Genomic DNA, 23,550 nt, shown 5'->3' on the forward strand with positions numbered 1-23,550 from the left:
TAGTTCTGCACACCAGAGGCACCTCTCAAATTGACAGCCCCCTTTCCTTCCCACGGAGGACAGGCTGAAGGGGAAAAGAGGGAAGGGAAAGCTGAGGTGGGCTGTGAACTATTTCGGTTCCGAAGCAGCATTTGCTCTTCAAAGGCTCCGCTCTTCACAGAGCCAACACTTCCTGTTCAACTTTCGTCCAAAGTAGGGGAGAAGAGGGGGCCAACACTTGGGTGGGGGCAGGGCAGAAAGGGTGCAGCCTTCACCCCCTCCCCCCATCCAGGTGCAAAGCTTTTCTTTGCACATGCTAGTGCTCCGCAGGCAGCTGGGTTCTCTTCTGCCCCGCCCCCACCCCTCCCCTGCTCCAGCAGAGGGGAGAGGAGATTAGCACTCCCCTCCACCCCTCAGGGACAGCCGCACAAAGCCTCCGCACCACGGGACAGGCCCCCTGCCGAATCCAGCACAGTCTGCATTTCCTGCAGGCGGAGGACTCTTCCTCCCAGTGTGAAATGTCCACACTCTGGAGAGGAATTTGTGGTTTGGCACCTGAGCTTTATAAACTTTCCATTTCTGGTTTGAGACCAATAAACCCCATTCCCGGGCAGGCTGGTCACCAGCTTCGTGTGTCATGATGATAAGAACACGAGTTCCACCACCCTGGTCCGGGGCGTGAGCAGTTACGGCGGATACACTTCTGGTGCTGCAATCAGGGCACACAGCGGGGAACGCAACTGAGACTGTCCTGGCAATTCAGGGATGTGCGAGAAACCCCCAAATGCAGGTGGCCCCAGGATGGTGGAGACTTTCTGTCGGGGAAATAAGGACCCTGGAGGCAGGAGCCCCAAAGCGACCCTGATGCAAACTCTCTGTGGTCCTGGCCCCTGGGTCAGTCTTGCTGAATTCTGGTTACCTAACCTGTACAAAGGGACTGATCTGAGGGTCAAGTTGTCTAAATTCTTCATAATAGTGCTCCAGAAACATCCGCTTTTACTGTTTCCTGGCACACCGGCAAGTTTCTAGACAGAAAGACCTGGGCCAATCACATGGGGGCAGAACCCCTCAGGCCTCCTAGCCTGGAGGGAGGACTGGCAGCAGGAGGTAAGGTCCCTGAGACAGAACGCTGCAGGGGTCGCTGGCCCCCGCTGCCCACCAGAAGCGTCCAGTGCACCCATTTCACTATCATTGTGGCTACCTAGAGCTTGACCCTGGGCGGCTTCTCCACACCGTGACCACACGGGACTTCAAAGTAATATGTGCACTCCCCTACCCCCCCACCCCCACCCCAGGCCTCAGGGCCCATGCTGGAAGAATTCCCCACAGGTCACACGTGAGCGCTCAGCCACTCTGTTAGGAGCACTATGAGGATGTTTCCAACTCTTAAATGTTTTTCATCAAAACTGACCCGATAGATACATGGATTAAGCACCGAGTTCTAGTCCTTGGCCAAGGCCCCGACGCCAGGCCCAGCTCCCACTGCAATAACGGGGCGTGTGGGCAAGGGAGGAGCACAAGGTTCATCTCACTCCAGAGCAAATGCCCCGGGCTCCCCACCCCTCCAAAACTAGCTTCTCTTTGGATATGTTAGAGGACTGTACCGTATTTAAAGATTAATTCAGGAAGAACAGACTTCTTGGAAATATTAGGTGTGCCTATTAAGAGATGGCTGTCCGTTAATTTTGCTCTTCTCTAAGATACACTGATTTTTCTGAGTTAGTTCTAGGTTACCAGGTGACTACCTCATGGGTTCTTTTCAAACAAAGTATGTAAGAAAGAAACGATTCATAATGAGGAACAAACAAGAAACAAAACCAAGTCCTGAAAAGCAGGAGTTTCCCCCCCACCCTCTCTCTCGCTCCAGGGGTCTCCACGCCACTCCTGTTCAACTGATCGCTCAACACGCAGGGAACACTTACTCAGGGCCGTCTGGATGTCCTGTTCTCCATTCTTCACTTCTGTTAAAAATCCTTTCAAAAACTTAAGGCCCCTGAAAACAAAAAAAGAGGAAGAAATGTCAGTTTCAAACTTCACTTACGTTCAGTGGGCAGAAAGAAAAGGCAGGCCGCAGCTGCTTCTCCAGCAATACCGTGGGCACGGCAGGGGGCGGGTTAAGCCACGTAGCTGTGCTTTCTGAGTTTCGTCCTGTCCTTGCCCTTGCCCTTGCCCTGGCCCTTCTCATCTGATACGGCTCAACAGTGGTTTTCCGAATGTGGTCCCCTGGGACCACAGCTTTGGCATCACCTGGGAGTTTGCTAAAGCGGAAGATTCTGGGCCTGCTGCAGACGTACTGAATCAGCAACTCTGGGTTTGGGCTGGAGCCACTATGTTTTTAACGAGCCCTCCACGTGACTCTGACATCCCTGAAGTTTGTGATCCACTGATTTAATCAGAACCAGTCAGCTTCTTTATGTTTTAATTTTCTGTACACTGTTAACAATGTTGATCACTATCAAGAGAGAGGCAATAAAAGAAACCCCAAAAAACAACCAAAAGGTGGTCTTCTTTTCATTAGGCCCCTAGAAAAGGCTGTGCAGTGAGGTCAGGCCCTACGCTCAGAAGCAGTCTCCTTGCCATGCCAACGGTTTTGCAGCATTTTACCCGCAACCCCTCCCCCTGCAGCAGCCTCACCTCTTCAGCCACAAGAGGGCTTCCGTAGCCGAGTTCCTGACCTGGGCCACGTCCGCCTCCACCTCGTGCAGCACGATCTTCTGGAGGGTGGCAAACTTCTCCTTGTTGGTGATGTACTTCTGATTCACTTTCTGCAGGCAAAGCAGGGGGCGGTCTGAGCTCAAAACGCTAAAGCAACCAAGCACATCAGTACAGCAACCGAGACCCTGACGTCTGTCAAACAGGCCTCTAAGGAATCAGAATAAATGTGGTCTCTGTTACTTTCCTCCCCGCGTTTGCAGGGTCATATTATTTCTGTTTGAGAATTCTTACGAGGCTTAAGCTGGAGTGAAATGGCTGGTTCTCCGGTTTTAAAGCAGTCTTTTTAGAGCGTTTTTCCTGCCCCGGGACCTCTCACACAGCTGTCCTGTACCACGCCTCCGTACTTTCTATTCTGAGATCAAACTCCACAATCATTCGTTTCTGAAGGAGATTTCATGCAACCATTTCCTCCAAGCACACACTGTCCCCAGAGACCAGCTAGTACATTCACCTTGATATTTCCAACGAGATCCATTTTAACAGGAGCAAACACCGTAGGGCCAAGTTTGTCTAAAAGAAAAAAAATTAAAGACAGCTTTGAAAAAGCATTTTTTTTCAAGTGGAAAATATTGTTTTAATGTATCAATAAATTTAGCAGGTTTCTTCCCCACCAAAAGAAAATAACTTTTCTGTTTTGCCTTTAAATCATTTCCTAAACATAAGCTGCAAAGGGTTCCAGGATACTACCCTGAGGGGAGTAACCATACCAAGGCCCTCCGTGGCAGGTGAGGATAATCTTACACACTTAGAATACAGCGTGTAACCCTGAGGGCTGTTCTGCCCAGTGTGAGAGCTGCTACGTTTGTGGCCACTCCACGCTTGCAGTGAGCTCGTCCGGACTAAGATGCACTGTGAGTGTAAGACAGCCAGACACCCGAGTTCGGAGATTTAATGCCGAGAAAGAATGCAAAATACCTCCTTAATGAGTCTTTTATATTGATTACATGTTGAGGTGGTATTTTGAATATTCTGGGTTAGATAAACTAAATGATAAAAATAGTTTTATGTTTTGTTTTACTATTTTATGGACCTGCTAAAAAATAAAAAATTATACGTGTGGCTCAAATATTTCCGGTGGGCAAGAACAACTGAACAACATAAGTGTGTACAGCTAGAAAGCCAAAAGGCAATATAACGGAATTCTAAAAAATACTTGAGAGATCCAAAAGGAAGGCTGGAACAAAGACAGGTAGGTAAACAGCCAAAGAGGAAATGAAATTGAATACTAGAAGATAACATTAATTGGATAGAAGTCAAGAAAAGAGTAACAAAGGAAAAAACACCCAGATAGGACAAATATTGGGTTGTCCAAAAAGCTCATTTTTTCCATAGGATGGCTCTAGTAGTGCTTAGTTGTCTTTAACTTCATTTGAAACAATTCTGTTAGACTGTATTGTGGCAGCTGTCATATCAGTGTGCATTTAAAAAATTATCAAAATTGGTGAGCTTTTGTGCAGCCATTTTAATATTGAAGATGGAAGAAAATACACAACATTGTCAGTGTATTATGCTTTATTATTTCAAGAAAGCTAAAAACCTGACTGAAATGCAAAAAAAAAGATTTGTGCAGTGTATGGAGAAGGTGCTATGACTGATTGAATGTGTCAAAAGTGGTTTATGAAGTTTCTTGGTACTACTGATGTTTTGGCCAAAGAATTCTCTGCTGAGGGGCTGTCTCATGCATTGGAAGATGTAAAACTGCATCCTGGCCGCTGCCCACGAGAAGCCAGTAGCAGGAGATCGCTGACAGACTCAACACATCCAAATCAATAAAGTTAGTGGTGAAAATGAAAAATGTGTCTTTTATCTTATGGAGAAAACGAAGCAGAATTTTTAGCCAACTCAATAGAAAATAAATTACAAGACAGTAGACTTATATTCACCCAAACAATATAATTCACTGCATTAACACAAAGTACAGGGGAAAAGCCGTGATTATTTCAATAAATGCAGAAAATATATTTTAAAATTAACTCATTCATGATCACCAAAACTCAATGCACAAAAGTCCATGGTATCTATAGGCTATCAGTGGACAACTAGAACATAAAGTAGTCTTTACAATGGCATCAACAACCATAAAATTCCAAAATTTATTCCTAATGAGACACGTGTAAGGCTTCTATACTTAAAAAATGCTACGAACATTGTTGTGAAAACGACAAATACCTGGGGGAGTGGAGCGACACAGCATGCTCGGGGATCAGAAGACTCAGTGTTTAAGGAGTCAGTTCCCTCCTCCTGGGCTGATAGATTCAGAGTAATCTTAAAATACCAACAGGCTTTTTAATAGAAACTGAAAAGCTAAAACTCATTCTGACATGCAGAGGACCTAGAATCGCCAAAGCAACCTTGAAAAAGAAGAACAAAACTGGAAGACTTTCATCCCTGACTTCAAGCCTTACTGTAAATGCACGGTAATTAGGACCCAGAGTGTCGGCTTAGGAGAAACTAATAGGTCATCGAGACGAGAGAGAGAGAGAGAGAGAGAGAGAGAGAGAGACCAGAAACAGACCCACACTTGGGTCAACTGACCTCCAACAAAGCTGCCGAAGCAGTGTAAAAGGGAAAGAATGTCTTCAACAAGCGGTTCTTGAACAACTGCACATGAGAAGAAAAAATAAAGAAAAGAATCTCAACACTCACTTCACACCATGTACAAAAACTAATTCCAAGGTGACTGACAGACGGAAACGAAATTGCGAGAGTGCAGAAGACAACGCGGGAGAGGAGATCGTCACAGCTGGGGGTGACAAAGCTTTCTAGGACCCTGAGAGTGCTAACCTGAAAGGAAGAAAATGGGTCAACTGGATTTCATGAAAATGAAAAACTGTGCTCTTCGAAAGACACACTTGAGACGGGCCACCATGGTCTGGGGAAAACAGCCACAATGCACATGTCCGCACTGGAGTGTCACTCAGAATATATGAGGAACTCTTAGAAGTCAACAATAGAAAGAAAATTAACCAACTTTTAAAAGTGGATTAAAGATTTTCAAATAATTATATGAAAAAGTGCTTAACATCATTAGTTATCAGAGAAAAGCAAATTTAAGCCATAAATACCACTAGACACTCACAGGAATGGCCAAAACCAGAAGTACTGACACCACCAAGCGCTGCTGAAGAATGCGAAGCAACCACGACACGTAAGTGCACGGTTGTGCAACCAGCCTGTATAAAGCTGAACGTACCAACCCTAGGAATCATCGAGTCCACGCCCAGGCATTGGCTCAAGAGAAAGGAAACGTACTCCCACAGGCACAAAATGTTCAGAGCAATTCCACTTGTCACAGCCCCAAACAAAAAAACTACCCAGATGCCTATCAACAGAAGAATGAATACGCCAACTCTTAAGTTCATTTCATACACTACTCAGCATTGAAAGGGAGCGATCTGCTGATACATGCAGCATCAAGGACAAAGACGTAGTGAGAGAACAAGCCAGCTGCAAAAGGGCACACGATACGGTTTTATACCTATGAGATTTTAGAACAGGTAAAACTAATCCATGGTGACAGAAAGCAGCAGAATGGTTGCCTCAGGCTGGGTGACAGGCTGGGGACGGACTGGCAGAGGGAACATTCTGGGGCGATGAAACATTCTCAGTCTTGTCAGAGACATAGGTTACATAAGCAGGTGCATCTGTCAAGACTCACTAAATCCTAACATGTCAGTTATGCGAGTTATACCACGATTTAAAAAAAAGATGCAGAGTTAAATGGGTCATGTAGCAACCTTCAGCACATTAGCAACGCCAGTACTCCTGACTCTATAAAAAGTACATGTAGTTTGAACTTAAATAAACATATACGTCTATATTTTTTTGATCTTTGAAAAAACGTAACTGGTGAAATTTTTCACATAGCACCAATGGATTTGAAGGTCTGTTCCCTCAGCGACTTTCACTTCCATTGTAAATTATGATTTCTAGAAAATGGAATTCCCTTTTTTTCATTACACCACTTGAGGGTCAATATTTAATCATGAAATGAGAATATGCAAGAGTGCTTCAGGTCACGCAGCGTCACTGCATGGGGCCGGTGATGCGGAGAGGCGGCTGGGAAGGGTCGCCTCCCTGCACGCGCAGCGCGGGCTCCCTGTGTGAGGCAGCCCCGGTGAGACGCGTTCTGGAGGCTGATGAATTTCAGGCCGTGCGGCAGTCTTACCCAGCACTGGAACCACAGCATAGCACGATGCCAAGAATGCTTCTGTGGGAATGCCACTGTCTTCCACAAGTTCGATGTCACTAAAGCTAAGCAGTGTGATAATAAAAAGGAGAAACAAAAGCAAACAGAACATTAGCATTCGGTGCAGTTCAGAGGCAGTCACGAATGCAGCTGCCCTGCACAGGGCAGACCGTGTGGCACACCTAAGCCCCAGTGACTGTTTTTGTGTTATAATACAGTCTCAGGAGAACAGCGTTTTCCAAAGAGCATCCTTCAGCACAAGCTAAAATGAGTCCATGGAACATGCTCTCGCAGCCCAACGCCTTCTCACCCACCGCGTCAGACAAGGCCGGCAGCAAAGCAGGAACTTGGGCACACCACAGTCCCCGCCCCGCCAGGACACACGGTTCCCGAAAGGAGCCTCCGGGGGGATCTTCCGGAAGGTCTCCCGCTGCAGGGTTTGGGGGAGCACAGCGTACCTGGTGTTCATGGTACTGAAGAAAGTCGGGATGACCTCTTGGCCTTCTTCCCCGTGGGACTCCGGAGAGCTCCCCGAGGGGCTCGACCCTCGCTGTGCCGCGTTGTCGTGATTTCCCAAGGCTGCCTCTCCCTCTCCCTTCATTACTTCCCCTTGGGCTGCAAAGTAAAGCTGCTTATTACCAACCCATTATCTGTTACAAAAATATATGTATTCATTGTCAAACATTTCTAAAATGCAGAGGAGTACACAGAAATAGAAACCAGGGACATACTGCACACACACACACATACATACATATGCACACAAACTGGGTTTAAATATATGTAGATTTGTGTCTTGCTTGTTTTCACCAATGTATCAAAAACATTTTCATTATCATTAAATGCTCTGCAAGCCATGACTCTAATGGCCATGTGAGACTGCATCATGCTCGTGCGGAGGGTATTTATGTGGTTTCTAGAATTTCACTTTTAGAAATAGCCATTCCTCATCATTAGTGTATTCTGGCTTTGTGAGTTGGCCTACTTGCTAAAGTTTATCTGTCATTCAAAAACCAGTGCTGCCAGCACTTTTGCAGTTATTTGCGGACATGTGCAGAGTGGTGAAAAAATGAGTCACCCGACATATACGTTCCCAACTAAGGCTGAACAAGGTGACACTGCCTTCTTTCAGCTCCCGTGCTGCGCATAAGGGTTTTTTAGTGCCAAGTTTTGTGCATTTTGTCGTTGAGTTCACTGTTTAAACGGGCCCCTGAGCGCCGTGCTGTCTGGTGTTCCTAAGCACAAGAAGGCTGTGACACGCTTTATGGAGAAAATACGTGTGTTAGATAAGCTTCGTTCAGGCAGGAGTTGCAGATAGAGCTACTGGCCATGGGTTCGATGTCACCGAATCAACAACACACATTAGACAAGGTGTCTTTGAGTAGAAACACCTAAGACAAGGCTATATACTGATCAGTCGACAAAAATACGACTATTTTTCTGCAAACAGTCATTTTGCAGGAACCTAAGCTGTATCTCCCCTTGGAGCGATGGCTCAGTGTCTGCTAATTCAGTGTCTGCAATGACTATAGGACAGAACTGCCATGAATAATGAGAACCAATGGTCATGTCATAAAGAACATCCCTGTCCAGCCCTGGCTGACGTAGCTCAGTGGATTGAGCACGGGCTGCGAACCAGGGGGATCACCAGTTCGATTCCCAGTCAGGGCACATGCCTGGGTTGCGGGCCAGGCGCCCAGTGGGGGGGCATGCAAGAGGCAACCGCACATTGGTGTCTTTCTCCTTCTCTCCCTCTCTCTCTAAAAATGAATAAATAAAATCTTAAAACGAAAACAAAAACAAAAACATCCCTGTCCAGAGATCTGTCCTTAAATCTGACTATTCCCTGTGGACAAATTCCTAGAAGTAAAATTACAGGTCAAACGCTAATACTGTTTCAGGAGAAATTGTCCGTCTTTATTATTCACCCAACGGATAAGACTTCAGTGATGGGTGGATCATGTGCCTTCTATTAACGGTTATGAAAACACATCTTCTTTTTTCCCAACTCGTCTGGAAAAATGGGCTCTCTTTCTTCAAGGGAAATGAGGAAGAAAATTTTTTCCCTTTATTTTCAAAATAGTTATTAAAAACCGATAACACAATTAAAAGCTCTACTGCAGCTGTGGTTTTCAGTGGTTGGAGCCGTGGAATTTGCATACCTGAAAGGGGCTGCGGCCTGAGGAATACAGAGCAGGCCGGGTGAGGGCCTGGCGGTGGCCACTGAGTCCCGACAGAGTCGGGCCTCGCCAGAGCCTGGGAGGATGGGAACCTGACGCAGTCTTACGTCCGATCCCATGGTGTGAGTTGGGAGGACTCAGAGATTCCGAGCAGGCCGGTGAAAGGAGCACACAGGCTCTGTAAAGGGTCAGCGCAGACTGCTGTGCACACCGCTGCCCGTGGACATCTCGGCCAAGACCAGTGAGCGGGAAGTTGCTCTTCTTCCTGCTCTTCAGCATCCGGTCAGACGGTGACGGACAAGTGACCTGTCGTCCAGCTAGCACATCGGCCCCAGGAGCCACCTAGTACGCAGCCACGAGTTCAGTTCCTACCAACTGTCCCCATGATGGACAATGAACCAAACCCCCAAACTCCTGAGGTTGTTCAGAGGTTTGCTTCAGACTTTAACTTTGCTTTTACCTGTTACGTTATCATCTGTGTTCTCTTCACTTGATACGCTGCCATCGACCTCTGCAGATTTCGAATACAAGGAACTCTTGTTTTTCATTAGGATTTCTTCATCATCATTTATTTCCATAGTTAAAGACCCATTTTCACAATTGTTTAGCTCCATCTGCCTGGAAATTTTTTTTAAAAAGAAAAGTCAGGTCATATTACTGGTCATAATTATTTGGTCAATTATTTGGTCATAAACAGATGGCTCAGGTAGATCTTATTCTGAGGGACGGGGGAAGGGTTCACTTGGATTAAACAGGATTGCCCAGTCAAGCCTAGTCTGTCCCCGCCCCGCCTCCCGGGCAGGCACCTGCCAGCCACTGAGCAGGCCTGCCTCCAGGCAGAAGCTGAGAAATCAAGGAGCCGTTCATGGCTCTTCGTGCGCCCTCCTGGGGCTCAAACCTCCTGCTCCCCAGCAGCGACAGGAAGTAGCCATTGACAGTCCTTCCTTTTCCATCAGCTTCCTACAGGCACCACGTTTAACACTGTCCTCACTCTCTCCGCCTCTCCCTGAAAGGTTTTTTCTCTCCCCAGCTCTCAGAATCACTGGCCACCTCCAGTGTTTGCCTGGCAGCTAACTGTCCGGAAGCCACGTGTGGTGGCCAGAGCAGAATTCTCCCGCTGGGTATGCGCGGCAGGTAAAACCTGGGAGGACAGAGGACATCCTGAGGACCTGCTGCTCTTCAGGGTGACAGAAAAGGCGATAGAGCGCCCAAGAGGAACAACTGATTCTCTAAGGGGACAAATACGACACCTTATTACAAGTGCTCAGGACCAGCTAAATTAGAACACTTTCTGCTAATAAAAATAAAGGGGAAGGGTCCAAGCTATGTATGACTCCAGGAAAGACATTTATTTTCTAAAGAAACAAACTTCAACTTAGCAATGAAAAATGTATATTAAGGAAATATCTCAAAAGAAAAAAAATCTATAACATTCTTAGCAAAAATATTTAGGACAGGAATAAAAATTTTAATAACCAGATTGGGAACACTCCTGTACTAAAGAAGCAAACTGTAGTACATAAAGAGATGAAATATTACATAATAACTTTAAAAGACAAATAGATCAACTAAGTCACAACATGGGAATGCTTATATCCAATAATCATTGAACAAAGACCCCAAATAATAGGAACATAGCTATGCAGATGTGTCCTTTTTTAAATCAAAGGAGTATCTTGAGGAAGAAATAGTTTAGATCTTGATATTTTATGTTCTTTTCTCAGCCTGTAAATCTACCTAAGACTTTTATTTCTATACAAAAAAATCCCCCCACACTGTCCTTCCAGATAAAAGCACGCTCAGATCAAAGCTCAGCTCCCCCACAAGAGCAGCAGCTCCAGACCCCGGCTCACTAGGGAGATGGAGAGTCACTAGAAGGGGTGGGTGAGAGCCTCGGCCGCAGCCGAAAATGCCAACGCCTCCCCTGGCAGCCGCTGCCGAGTGGGAGGGAGGCCTGCAGCTGCGTCGGGCTCCCCCGAAAGAGGAAAACCGGGTGCCGTTTCCCTCTGGTGTCACCTTAAATCATGGGAAAAACCACCCAACAATCAAAATACTCTTATCTTTTTTTTTTTTAATTTTGAGAAGGAAGAAGAACCAAAAACGCTACTGTACCTTTCCAGTGAATTATGAATCGGTACAACAGGATGCTTCACCTTGAAAAGAAGCACAGAAGTGAAGTTCACACGTTGCACTCCCAACAGCGCACATTCGGCTGACCACACATGAGTGATAAATGCGACCGTAACACACGCCGCTCCCGTGTCAGAACAACTGCAGGTCCTCCCAAAGGAAGGGGGTCATTCCTCCCAACCAGCCCTTCATATTTACTCAGATGAGGGTGCCCACATTTCTAAGTAAAAGGGAAGACGGTCTTTGAAGGACCTAATTATCAGAGCCAAACCCTTAGCGCTTCACTCCCTTATAATTTCCGGTATGCTCATTAAACACCAATAAATACCAAGGTATGATGCGGCCCCGTGTTAAACACTGAAAGTTTAAAGGTTAACCATGTGGGGTGCCTGCCCTTCAGGTAATCTCACTGTAGAGTGAGACTGAAATACAGGTGTGCAGAGAAGGGGAGCTCTCGGCCCACCCTAGGGGATTCGGGGAAGAAGAGATCAAACAATGAGGGATGAATAAGCACTAACCAGGGGGAGAGAGGGCAGAGGGCATTCCTGGCCCTGGGAAATGGCACCCGGATGTGGGGCTGCTACGAGCAGTTAACACACACGTTCAAGCAGATACTGGCAACAGAAGAGACAGCTGGGGACGCAGGAGGGGCAACGAGGGAGCCTCGGAAGGGTCCGGTAGAGGGCTCGAGTGTACGCTGCGTGAGCGGGAATACTGTCCAGCTGCCTGCGAGGGTTGGGCTGAAAGTGACTAGTCAGGAGGCTTCCACGAATCTCAAAGAGACTCACTGGTCAAGGTGCTGGAGAGAAGAGGCTAGCTACAGGTTTAGGAGGTAAAACTGCCGAAAGGAACTGACTGGACGAGGGGACTTGAGAGCGGATATAAAAGTGGATGTAAAGAAGTCCACTAGAAAAGTCTTCATCAGTCACCAGAGGGAACACGGCTCAGTGTATCGCTTCCCGGCGTTCCCACTTTTCCTGCACCCCGCTGCGAGCCGCTGCGCAGGGCTCTCACCTTGCTGGACTTGAGCATGGCCAGCTGCGGGGACCCCGGCGGAGTGCGGTAGAGCAGCTCGGAGGTGAAGGCGGCGTTCGCGATCTGCATGCATTCTTCCAAGGTCTTCAGGAAAGTGTTGCACGTTGATTTCAGCAGCGTTCCCACGTCAATTCCCTCCTAAGAAACAACCAGAGTGGAAGACTCCTTTACCTTGCCAAAAAAGAAAAAGCCCAATGGTGGAATGTCCTTAGAGGTTTTTATCCACAGCATCATAATAATAACGTCCCCACCTATTTTGCAGGACAAATACGTGCATCAGTTATAAAAGAAAGGGCCTGGGTGAGTCCGCTTTATTTATGAACCACACACGAGCCTCGCCCTCAGCCCTACCCTTCATGCTCACCCAGCACGTCGGCCGAAGGCAACAAGACTACGTGCCCACATGGGTGCTGGGCCCGGGACCCTCGTGAATTTCCAGTCTACAGAGGTAGCATGAGAGAGGGAATCGGAGCCCGAAGACCAGTGGGATCCATGGGAAAACGTCTCCCCCGTTGCCTGAGTAAAACTGAGGTTCTAACACAGAAGCATGAGAAACCACGAATCGTGCAATGTTTGCTTTCAGAATGGGCTTTCTGGCTTTGGGTTCAGATGAGTCTAAGAGGTCTCAGCAACTAGAATTGTTTTGACTAGCTAATTATTTTTTTCTCTAAGTCATTTTACTTGTTTAGTGTGATTTTCCTCTGGATATTGACATGAATGTGTTGCTCAGGAAACTGAGGCCGCATCCCGGCTAGAGCGCAGTGACCGCATCCTAGCAGCGTTACAGCCACCAGACCGGGCCCAAGATGGAGCTGCTTATGCTACCCCGGAGAGGTCACCGGAAACGTTTAACGAAGTCTCTACGCAGGGCTCTTCCAGAACAACATCTCCAGACATTGCCAGATATCTCCTGAGGGGCAAAACTGCCTCGACAAAGAGAATAAATGTGTGCATTTCAGCCTACAGAAATAGCATGCTAGAGCATATAACTCTCTAGAATGAATCCAGGATTAATTAATTGCTAACGATTAATTGCTCTAGACCAGTGATTTTCAACCAGTGTGATTTTTAAAACATGCAACATCTGACTATTTAGTCAGGGGCACAGACCTCTTTTGCCTTAGACTGTCAAGTTAAAAAAAAAAAAGACAACAGCCAACACAATAATCGTCCAGTGTGAATGAATCAAAATTATACCTTTTTTTGGGGTCAGATCGGCAAAATATATATTTTTGGGTGTGTCCAGGAATTTCAGTAATTAATTTCTGTGCATCGTGAGATGAAAAAGGTTGGAAATCACTGTTCTAGACTATAAACGCCCCAAGGACAGAACTGAAAAACTTTTTGGTGCCCCTCCCCTTCCTTATCCCTTCAGAGGGTCTCGCACATGATTGGCAGCTGCTGAACGAATGAGAGCCCAGAAGGAAGTGAATGCGAGAGAGTCGGATCTCTGTTACTGGAAAAACTATCAGCGCACACACGCCTAGTAGCACAGCGTTGGAGAGCTACGTAACAAAACCACTAGCTACAACCCGCAGAGCCTTCGTTTCGTGGGCTGTGGTTTGGGTTCTAACCGCCCCGAGAGCAGCAAGGCAGAGACCCGCTCTGGTGAGTGTGAGCCGTTTGGTCCAGAGCTTAATGCCAGAGATACTGGCTTTTCACATGTGTTTTGGGTGGGTGAATGGCCACTTTATTAATACACACTAAAAGTCGCAACCCTTGCTGCTGAAGGAGGGAACAAAAGCTGATTTCCATCTCTGAAAGCACTAGTCTGTCTTCAAGCACGCCAGTCGCCAGTGTCATCGAAGGTGACAGATCCGCACTGCCAGGCACGATGGGGCCACGTGAGTGGCCACACCTGCGGAAGAGGCTCTGCCAGGCAGGCAAGGTGCCGCTTTAAAGAGCGACACGAGCTGGGGGCGACGTGTTTGAGGACATCAGTACTGAGTGTAAAGGTCCCACACGTTGGAAATTAATTGATCCTGGATTCATTCTAGAAAGTTATATGCTTCCATAGGCTGAAATGCACACATTTATTCTTTGTTAAATTTTATCATTTTTTTTCCCCTCTGGAAAACAGTAAAATCCAAGAGAGCCAGGGATTACGTGACAGTAAGCATCACCCGTATGCAACATCTGGCGCCACTTCCCACCTGGGTGAGAGAAACAGTATTTTACCTCGGAACTGGACACGCCCGCGGAGGTCACCTCTTTCGTTTTCTCCACTTGCTGGACAAGGAGGTCACAGTAGAGTCTTAGTTCCGACATTTTGGTTTTCAAGTTTTCAGTGTTCTCAGCAAACTCTAAATGACAACACGATGATGAGGCACGTCATTACCGAGAGGAATGAATGGCTTACGGGTTAGTTCACCGTACGGAGAGTAGGACAGTAATGCACGCCTGAGTCGGACGCGTACAGTGCGGGTCACAGACGGGGTATCAGGGAAGACACGGAGCAAGGGGAACAGCAGGGGGGGCCTCCGACCGTGGAAGTGGTTGGTGCACGTTCATTCTGAAGCCAACCACGGCCTGATCGGCAGTGCGGGGAGGAGGAGATAGCGCACTTCTGATCCACGTGTCACGGCTGGGACCAGACACTCTGGTTTCCCTTCAGATCACATAAATGTCCCGCCTTTTACAATGGGGAGCAGGTCCAGGGTTCAGAGCTTTAGTCTCAGTTTCACCCCAGTTTTGTCCGTGTGTAAAATGGGGTCATGGCTATCCACCTGCCAGCACAGGGCTCACGGCTGGGAACAGTGTTCTGCAATGTGCAAGGACCACGCACGAGGGGCTCATTAGTTCCGGGGACTGGGCCGGCAGGCCGCATGTCCGGACGGAGAGCGCCCTCCGCGCACCTGCTGCTCCCTCATTTGCTCCGAGCTCCTGCCGCCCTGGCGCTGAGGGCTCAGCGACCATCGTCACCCGCCTCTGCTTCCTTCTCCATAAAAGTGCTGCACGTTACCACCGGATCTGAGTCACAGCTGACAGTGTCTAGTGTTTAGTCCCAATTTGGCATTCAAAACCACCAATGCAGAGGCCACTTACTTTAGTTGCCTGTACCTGAAGAGGTGGCACATCTGCCACACCTGTCATGAGAAAGGTGTCCTGAAACACTTTTTCCCAGAGGCCCTCCTCACTCCCCAACATCTTCAGGTGCATACACGGAGCTAGCTGGCAGGTAAGGTGGCGACCGGGGCTCAGGCAGTAAGCCCCAGAACCTGTGCCCCAGTCCAGACAGAAAGCTGTGCCGTGCTTCTCGGACCTACGGTTGTCGAGGTCATGAGCAGTACGCAGTAGTAACCTGACAATTGAGCCCCCATCCCGCCCCAGGGAAAGAGAGGAAAAGCGGGGGTTACTGCAGAAAGCTCCCCGATCCCAGGCTTCGCTGGCTCAGCCGCTCTTCATCAAAGGCCCGAGCTCTGCCAGACTGGGTACTACGGGGCTTCCTGTGATCACTAATGCGTGCCGTAATCCTTCTTATGTAGGTCACTGCCTCTGTTTAAAATATTAGGGAACGAGGATCAGAAAGATTAAGTGAGCCATGCCGAGGTCAGAAGGCCAGGAACCTTGACTAGAATGCAGTGCTACTCTGATGTGCCAAGACTGAGACAGGGACCCCGGTTTAAATCCCACCGGATTGTGTATCACCTGCAGGACACCAGAAGCTGGCTAGCTGGTCAGAAGCCAGATAGTAAATTCGGGGCCCAGAGACGACAGTGGGTGATGCCCAAGGCTCTCAGGCCAGAGGACAGTCGCTACTTGCCTTTTTCCTTCTGGGTCCTACTGTCCGTCAGGCAAGCCTTGGCTGACCCCAGGGCCACCAGCCACCGCTGCCTCTCCGCCACACTTCTGGCTTTCAGGTAGAAGTACTGCTCCCCGGGGATGATCAGGTCCATGCGCGTGTTATCTACAGAATGCACTGGGGGCGAGGCAGAGCGAGGTCAGGGGCCCAGAAGAGCCCACCCTGGGTCACCGCCACCCCACCCAAATTCCTGAGCTCAGCTGGTGCGGGTCGCTGAAGCCCCACTACTGCTCCCTGCTTGCTCGCCTCATCCCAGGTGCCTCTGCCGGTGGCAAGGGAAAACCCTGCCCCCAGCTCCCAGGTGTCACACCCAGACTTCAGCCTAAAAAAAAAAAAAAATCATCCAATTCTCCACTGGGTCTTTTATCAGCATAGAGAAGGAGTCGCCCCTTTGGCTTGGGTGTGTAAAGTCAGCTGCTCTGAGGTCGAAACGGCCTGCGTGCCACCCAGTAAGAGGGCGCGCTGTATCTCCTTGGGTTTACTGCAAAGCGATCAAGAACACGAAGTTTTCCCTTCTCTGCGTCCCTTCCCAAGTCAGAGCGAACGCCTGGGAATTCCCTCAGCGCCCTCAGAAGAAGAAACGAGCAAACCGCGCCCTCCCTTACCCACCACCCACTGGCCTCTGACCCCCCGAATTCCTTTCTAATCCGCTTCTGAGTCACATCTCAGTGTGTCTCACGATCCCCAAAACCAAGAAGTGAGGCTCTTTGCAGGTCTGCCAGGCGTCTGCTTGTTTGGTTTGAGTATGGGGTGGTGGCGTGGAGTGTGTACGTGTTTCGAATTCAACACGGACGTGTCCCATGCTGCAGTGAACAGATTTAAACAAGCTCCACCAACAGCCCCTGGCCCCGGGGGGGCAGGGCACAAAGGAAGGAGCGCTAATGCGTGGTGAGGCCCATCGCTCTCATTCGACTCCCTCTTAATCAACCGCCTCGGACACAGTGGCTGCAGTTTCAGGCTTTATTGCAGAGCTTTCTTGTGGGACATAATGCTACACACTTTTTCTGCACTACAGGAGAGGCATGCACTACGTGAGAAAGGCATGCAGGGACCAATGCTTTCTTTTTATTCTGGGGAGGACACAAGGAAAGGCAGAACCCGCAGCTCTCTTGGTTCCTCACCTTGAATTTCGCACACCGCCATCTGGATGCTCCCTTTGCAACCTTTCCAGGCGTCTTCCGGAGAGTCGTAGTAGGACAATATCCCCCCGCAGAGGAGGAACCACCGAGGCTGCCAGCCTGCAGACAGAAGAAGAGCATGGTCTCAGTGACCGCCCGTGCTGCAGGTGCCTCGCAGGACACAGGACTGGGACCTAACACCAAGGACGCTGGCGCCCAGCGCCAAGGCACGCACATTCCAGGGGAAACTAAGGGAAAGAAGTAGGCGAGGAAAGACCTGGGTGTTTGATTCCATTTTTGCAAAATTGAAAACACCACAGAGGCATATATTTTTTGGTTATATAATGTATAGGAAAAGTCTGGAAGGATCGGTAGCAAGTATTGTGATGATTCTCTAGGTAACGGGATTACTGGTGGATTGGGTTCCCTTCCCCCCTAAAATGCAGCACAGTGATCTGTGGTTTTCCAGTGTTTCCTGAACATTGCTGTTGCCACACACCTGCTCTCCTCCCCTCTGGCTGAGAAAATCCCCCCAGACTTAGAAATGAGGCAAAAGACCGTACGGCCCTTTCCACACCACAGACTGCGGACAAAGCCTGCCCAGGGCCGTGAGACCACCGGGAAAAGATGACTGTGGCTCACTATCTGGTATGGATCCAGTGAGACGGAGTGACCTGAAGACATTCAAGGGCTCACCTACTTTCACTTCTGAGAACCTCCGGGGACCAGCCGTGCCCGGTCACCACGCACACCTCACCGAGTCCTCTCACGCAACCTGCGTTCCCGTCAAACCAAACTCGCCCGCCGCATTCCTGCTGCTGGGCTCCTGCTCCGGCCGGATCTCCTCCGTCCGAAATGTCCGCCCCTGCCCATCCCTGCGTCGGCCTTGCCAGTCTCCTCAGTCAGGTTTATTCTTTTCTTTCTCTGGAATGCCATTGCCCTTGAGGGACGCGTGTCTCTCATAGGACTGCTCAGTGTCGGGGGTGGCAGAGAGAAAGCAGCAGGGGATTTGCGCAGAGCCCCAGGGGGCTCAGGTACAGGCACGTGATGACGAGCCCCTGGGGACTGATCATTCACACAGACCAGGTGGCTGAGACACCCGAGCTGGCAGTTTATTACACGCTAACAGACTGGTGGTGCGCCTCCTGAAGTCCCCAGCCTCCGATCAAGGATGCATGGGACCGGGAGGCTAACCGGTCGGCACTAACTCTAAGCTCAGCACAGAGGGTGGGCGACAGGCGTGATGGGGCACTCATTGACTTCATCGGGTCTGCTTTTCTTTTTTAAATTTTTTAATTAAATGTATTGGGGGGACACTGGTTAATAAAATCACACAGGTTTCAAGTGTACAATGCTTCAGTGCCTCATCTGTACATTATACTGTGTGTTCACTGCCCAAAGTCAAATCTCTGTCTGCTTTTCTAGGAACGAGAGCACTCAGGCCTGCCAGGCTACCACGTCTCTCACTTTCACAAACAGAACACTAATTCTCAACCTCCACCCTCTAGTAATTCACAGCAGTCACTGAAATACCCTGCCATATGAGCCTTTCTCACTGAAGATAAGCCGTCTTCCCTATAACTGTAGCTTCTGCTGGTCTCGTTACTTTTTATACTGAGGATGTCCTTCCCAGAGACAGGCCTAGACCCTTTACTGAATGTAAGGAGCCCCGTGGCCTTATCTCAACACAAGTCAATTATTGGCTGGCAGACCTCTTGGGGTCGACTCATTAATTTCTATTTCGGATGTGGTGCTTCCTGACCTTAGCCACAAACTGTATGGAAACTCACACTGGAAGGCCGCTGTCCTTCGCTCAGACATTACAACCCAGGCAGCCACACTGATCATCAGACTACGTCTTATTGCGCAGAGAATCAGCACTCCTGGAATCAGACTTCACTGGCAATATTTTAGAAGGCTGCCCTGGTACAGAAGGGTAGCGTCTTCTCACTGAAAGATCACCTCCCGTGACTGTGTTTGGTGTGAACACTCCCCAGAGCCACCATGACTCCTGAGTAGAAAGAACTGAGGATGCAATTACAACGTTTATCAGATTTAGAACCCCATCTGTACTGGGGTTCTCCGGAGGAACAGAACCAATAGTATGTATATGTATCTCTCTCTGTCTCTCCATAAATACACACTCATGTAATGATGGAGACTGAGAAAGCCCAGACCTGCAGGCGGCAAGCTCGGGGCTCAGGAGGGCCGATCTGTAACTCCAGCCCAGAAGGTAGCCAGCAGGCCTGAGGTCCAAGAAGAACCAATGCTTCGCTCCAAGTCAGAAAGCGGGAAAAGAGTAATGTCTCAGATCAAGCTTTCCCTCTTAGCCCTTTTGTTCTGTCCTGGAGTGAGACCCGCTCACGTTAGGAAAAGCAATCTCCTTTATTGCACCTGCCAATGTGAGTGTTGCCCTCACCCAGAAACGCCCTCCCAGACAACACCCAGAGTGAGGTCTGACCGAGGATCTAGGCGCCCCCTGGCCCAGGCGGGTTGACATATAAACTTAACCACCACACACCATCGATTTTAAGATACATCATTATTTTATGTGCCATAGGAAAGAAAAAAACCCTGCTTATTAAGACATGATATAGCATTGATGCTAAGATGCTGATTTCAGAGTTATTAAAATATGAAAAGAAGTCTAAATTTTTTAAAATACTAAACTAGGGTTATTTTACAGTACTTACTCTGAAAAAACGTCGCTCCCCCCCTCCCCATACACAGATACACACACCACGCCCAGCTGCGGCAAGCTCTGAAAGCAGCTGGTAAACAACTACAGTGACTGAAACCAAGACTTCCCCGTAACAGGTTCGGTGCTTATCTAGAAGTCACAGTTATGCCTTTCCAGGGGAAGTTCAATGATTGTTTTCTGTAGACTGTAATTACAAAGACTAGGACCAAGGAACGCTTTTCTTTGGAGCATAAAGTCCCTGGAATTTCAGCAGGCACAGGAAGAGACCACAGAAGTCTCATTCTCATGACATACGTGTGTCATTTAAAGCATAGCAATGGAGAGTCCCCTGTGTTATTGGGACGCCCTGCTCTTTCGTGACGTCCCGTCCTAAGAAGCTCAGCTGCAGCTCAGGAATGACGGGCTGCAGGAGAAAAGAGGCATGGACGGTTCAGAGACCATTAATCCTCGTCTCGGTTTAAACTGCAGCTGCCTCGGCTGGTATATATGATGGTTCCTTTTCTGTGCCCAGCGGACTGGGCTAGCTGATGACCGGGGCTGGTGAAACACCGTTTCTGGGTGTGTCTGTGAGGGTGTCTCGGGGAGGGGCCAGCATGTGAACCGGGGCGCTGAGTGAAGATGACGGCCCCGCCCGTGCAGGCGGGCACGGTCCAGTCCACGTGGGCCTGAGTGGAGCAGGAGGCAGAGTAAGGCGGAACTTACTCGCTGCTTGGAACAGAGGGAACTTCAGCCTGGTAAACACACCTGCAAAAACCCCACTGCTAAATTACAATGAAAGAGAAAAGACTGGGTACAAAATAGACAGCGGGAGGTTAGGCATAGTGTAGGAAATGGAGAAGCCAAAGAACCTATATGTACGACCCATGGACATGAACTAAGGGTAGGGGGTTGGGATGTGGGTGGGAGGGGGTGTGCCGGGCAGAGAGGAATAAAGGGGGGGGGGAATGGAACAACTGTAATAGCATAATCAATAAACTACATTTAAAAGGAAAGACTGGATGCCCTGACCCCAGTATCAGGAACAAGACAAGGATGCTTGCTCTCCCCACTTTATTCAATATTGTATTGAGGTTCTGGCCAGGGCAATTAGGGTGCAAAGTGAAATAAGAGGTCTCTAGATCAGAAAGGAAGAAGTAAATCTACCTTTATTTGCCAACATGCTCTTATATATTAAAAAGGAAATTAACCCTAAGCAATCCACCAAAAACTTACCAAAATAAATGAGCTAGTAAGGCCACTGCAAGATATAAGACCCATACAGAAATGCCAACTGCATTTCTATACAGTGGCAATGAAAAAATGGAAAAATGAAATTAAGCAAAAAAATTCCATTTACAGTAACATCAAAAATTAAAATACTTAGGGGTAAACTTAAAAGAAGTATTAAATTTATAGTCTGAAAACTACAAACATTATTCATAGAAATTAAACATCCAAAGACTTTATTCCAAAACCGTTACCACCTTACTCTTTTCTCACAGGGTGCAAATGCCTTTCTTTACTTGACAGCTGTTGTTTGCAAAATTCACTTTTTTCAATTCAACTAATGTTAAACAATAGATATTTTCAGTGAGCACAATTTTCTTCAAGAAATGCACTTATATTTGACTCTAAAATGACACAGACCATGTTAATTTTGAGCTCTGTGTTCCTCCACATCAGCCATGATTTTTAAATAAAAATTTCTATGCAGAGATGTTCTTATTCCTTTGAAGATCCAATCCAGATAAGTGATTACTTGTGAATCATGCCAGTATCTGACTAAAAATTACTGACACTTCCTTCTTTTATTACTCACTAGCCTTGTGACAAGTAGCTCATCCAAACACACCATTTCCAAGAAAAAAAACTGTATTCCATTTAAAGACACTTAAATTTTTTAAAATATTTATTTTTTAAATTTAACACACAGTAAATTTCTTCTTTGGTTAACAGTTCTGGGTTTTGATAAACACAGTTATCTAACAGCCACCATAATCATCAAGACACAGAAAAATTCCATTATCTTCCCCTTGACTTTCCTTGTGCTGCTCCTGTGTTGTCAGCCGCCCCCTCCCTGCCACCGCACCCCCACCCCCGCACTTCACCCCAAACCAACTGCTGCTGTGTTTTCTTTTTAAATGGAAAATATTTTCTAGCTTTCTTGAAAACTTCCTCTTTGGGTTACTTAGAAGTGTGCTGTTGAATTTCCTAATATTTGAGTATGTTCCACATCTTTCTGTCACTGATTCATAATTTACTTTTATTAAAGACAGAACATTGTTTTACATTTGGCAGAGCTTCTGCTACAGCCCACAGTATGGACGATCTTAGTGACTGTTTAATGCGCATTTGGAACACAACGCCGTGTTCTGCTGTTATTTGGGGGGCTCGTCTATAAATGTCAATGAGGTCAAGTTGGTCGACAGTGTCCAGATCTTCTACGTCACTGGACAATTTACTGTCTGCCTGTCCTACCCGTTACTGGGAGAAGGTTGAAGTTTGCATGCATGAATGTAGGTCTATTTCTCCTTCCAGTTCTGTCAGATCTCCCTTCATATATTTCGACGTTGTTTTTAGATGGACACACACTGAGGATCCCCATCTCTTCAAATGAATTGATCCTTCCGGAATCATGCCGTGCCACCTTTATCACTTTTTCCTTGTGCTGAAGTCTACTCTGTCTAATATTAATAGAGACAATTCAGTTTTCTTTTGAGCAGCGTTTGAGGCCCTGCCCCCACACTTGAGTAGCTTTCCTCATTATCAACATCACTCACCAGAACGGTGGGTTTTTTCCCTTATCATTTATATTGACACATCATAACCACCCCAAGTTCATAGTTCCAAGTTCACTCTTGGTGCTGTACATTCTAATAGCAGCCACTTTCAACCTTGTTCATCTCAGGCACACATAAACTAATTATTACAATTCTGCAGTACACACCATATATATTTTTTTGCAGATCTGACAAAAAATAGGTATAATTTTGCTTCATTCACATGAGGCAGCTATTGTTGTATTGGCTGTTGTCATTTTTAATTTGACAATCTCAGGCAAAAAACATCAGCGTTCCTGACTAAATAGTCAGGTGTTCCATGCTTTAAAAATTCTTCTGGCATGTGAGTGTACCACAGCACACGGGTTGAAAATCACCGTTCTGTGGGTTTGGACAAATGTATAATGATATATATCTGTCATCATGCGAATCCCACCACAACCCCTCAGCAACCACCAACCTTTCTACTGTCTCCATAGCTTTGCCTTTCCAAGATGTCACAGAGTCGTTAGTGCATATCCTTTTAGACTGGCTTCCTTCACTGGGGAAGATGCATATAAATCTCCTCCATGTCTTTTAGGGCTTAGCAGTTCACTTCTTTTTTTTAGGTATATTTTATTGATTATGCTATTACAGTTATCCCATTTTTTCTCTCCTTTATCCTCATCCGCCCTGCATCCCCCTTCCCTCAAGCATTCCTCCCCTTAGTTCATGTCCGTGGGTCGTACATGTAAATCCTTTGGCTTCTCCATTTCCCATACTATTCTTAACCTCCCCTGTCTATTGTGTACCTGCCAATTATGCTTCTTAATCCCTGTATCTTTTCCCCTATTCTTCCCAACACCCTCCCTGCTGATAACCCTCCCTGTGATCTCCATTTCTGTGATGTGTTCCTGTTCTAGTTGTTTGCTTAGTTAGTTTTTGTGGTTTTTTTTTAGGTTT

General features: G+C 47.5%; 1 protein-coding gene across 1 annotated transcript in view; it reads right to left on the bottom strand.

The window, feature by feature from the left end:
- PLEKHA8 (pleckstrin homology domain containing A8) overlaps positions 1-23,550 on the bottom strand; it is a 53,840-nt gene that overhangs the window by 15,157 nt on the left and 15,133 nt on the right. The window contains exons 2-12 of the mRNA XM_028525684.2: positions 17,152-17,268; positions 15,992-16,147; positions 14,407-14,531; positions 12,208-12,366; positions 11,176-11,216; positions 9,524-9,681; positions 7,342-7,498; positions 6,863-6,948; positions 3,146-3,204; positions 2,614-2,744; positions 1,902-1,972 (exon numbers count right to left, since the gene is read on the bottom strand). Of these exons, the coding sequence (XP_028381485.1) occupies positions 1,902-1,972; positions 2,614-2,744; positions 3,146-3,204; positions 6,863-6,948; positions 7,342-7,498; positions 9,524-9,681; positions 11,176-11,216; positions 12,208-12,366; positions 14,407-14,531; positions 15,992-16,147; positions 17,152-17,268 (1,260 nt within the window). The remainder of the gene's footprint in view (positions 1-1,901; positions 1,973-2,613; positions 2,745-3,145; positions 3,205-6,862; positions 6,949-7,341; positions 7,499-9,523; positions 9,682-11,175; positions 11,217-12,207; positions 12,367-14,406; positions 14,532-15,991; positions 16,148-17,151; positions 17,269-23,550) is intronic.

This window comes from Phyllostomus discolor, chromosome 10, assembly GCF_004126475.2.
Source record: "Phyllostomus discolor isolate MPI-MPIP mPhyDis1 chromosome 10, mPhyDis1.pri.v3, whole genome shotgun sequence".
NCBI classification, from domain to species: domain Eukaryota; kingdom Metazoa; phylum Chordata; class Mammalia; order Chiroptera; family Phyllostomidae; genus Phyllostomus; species Phyllostomus discolor.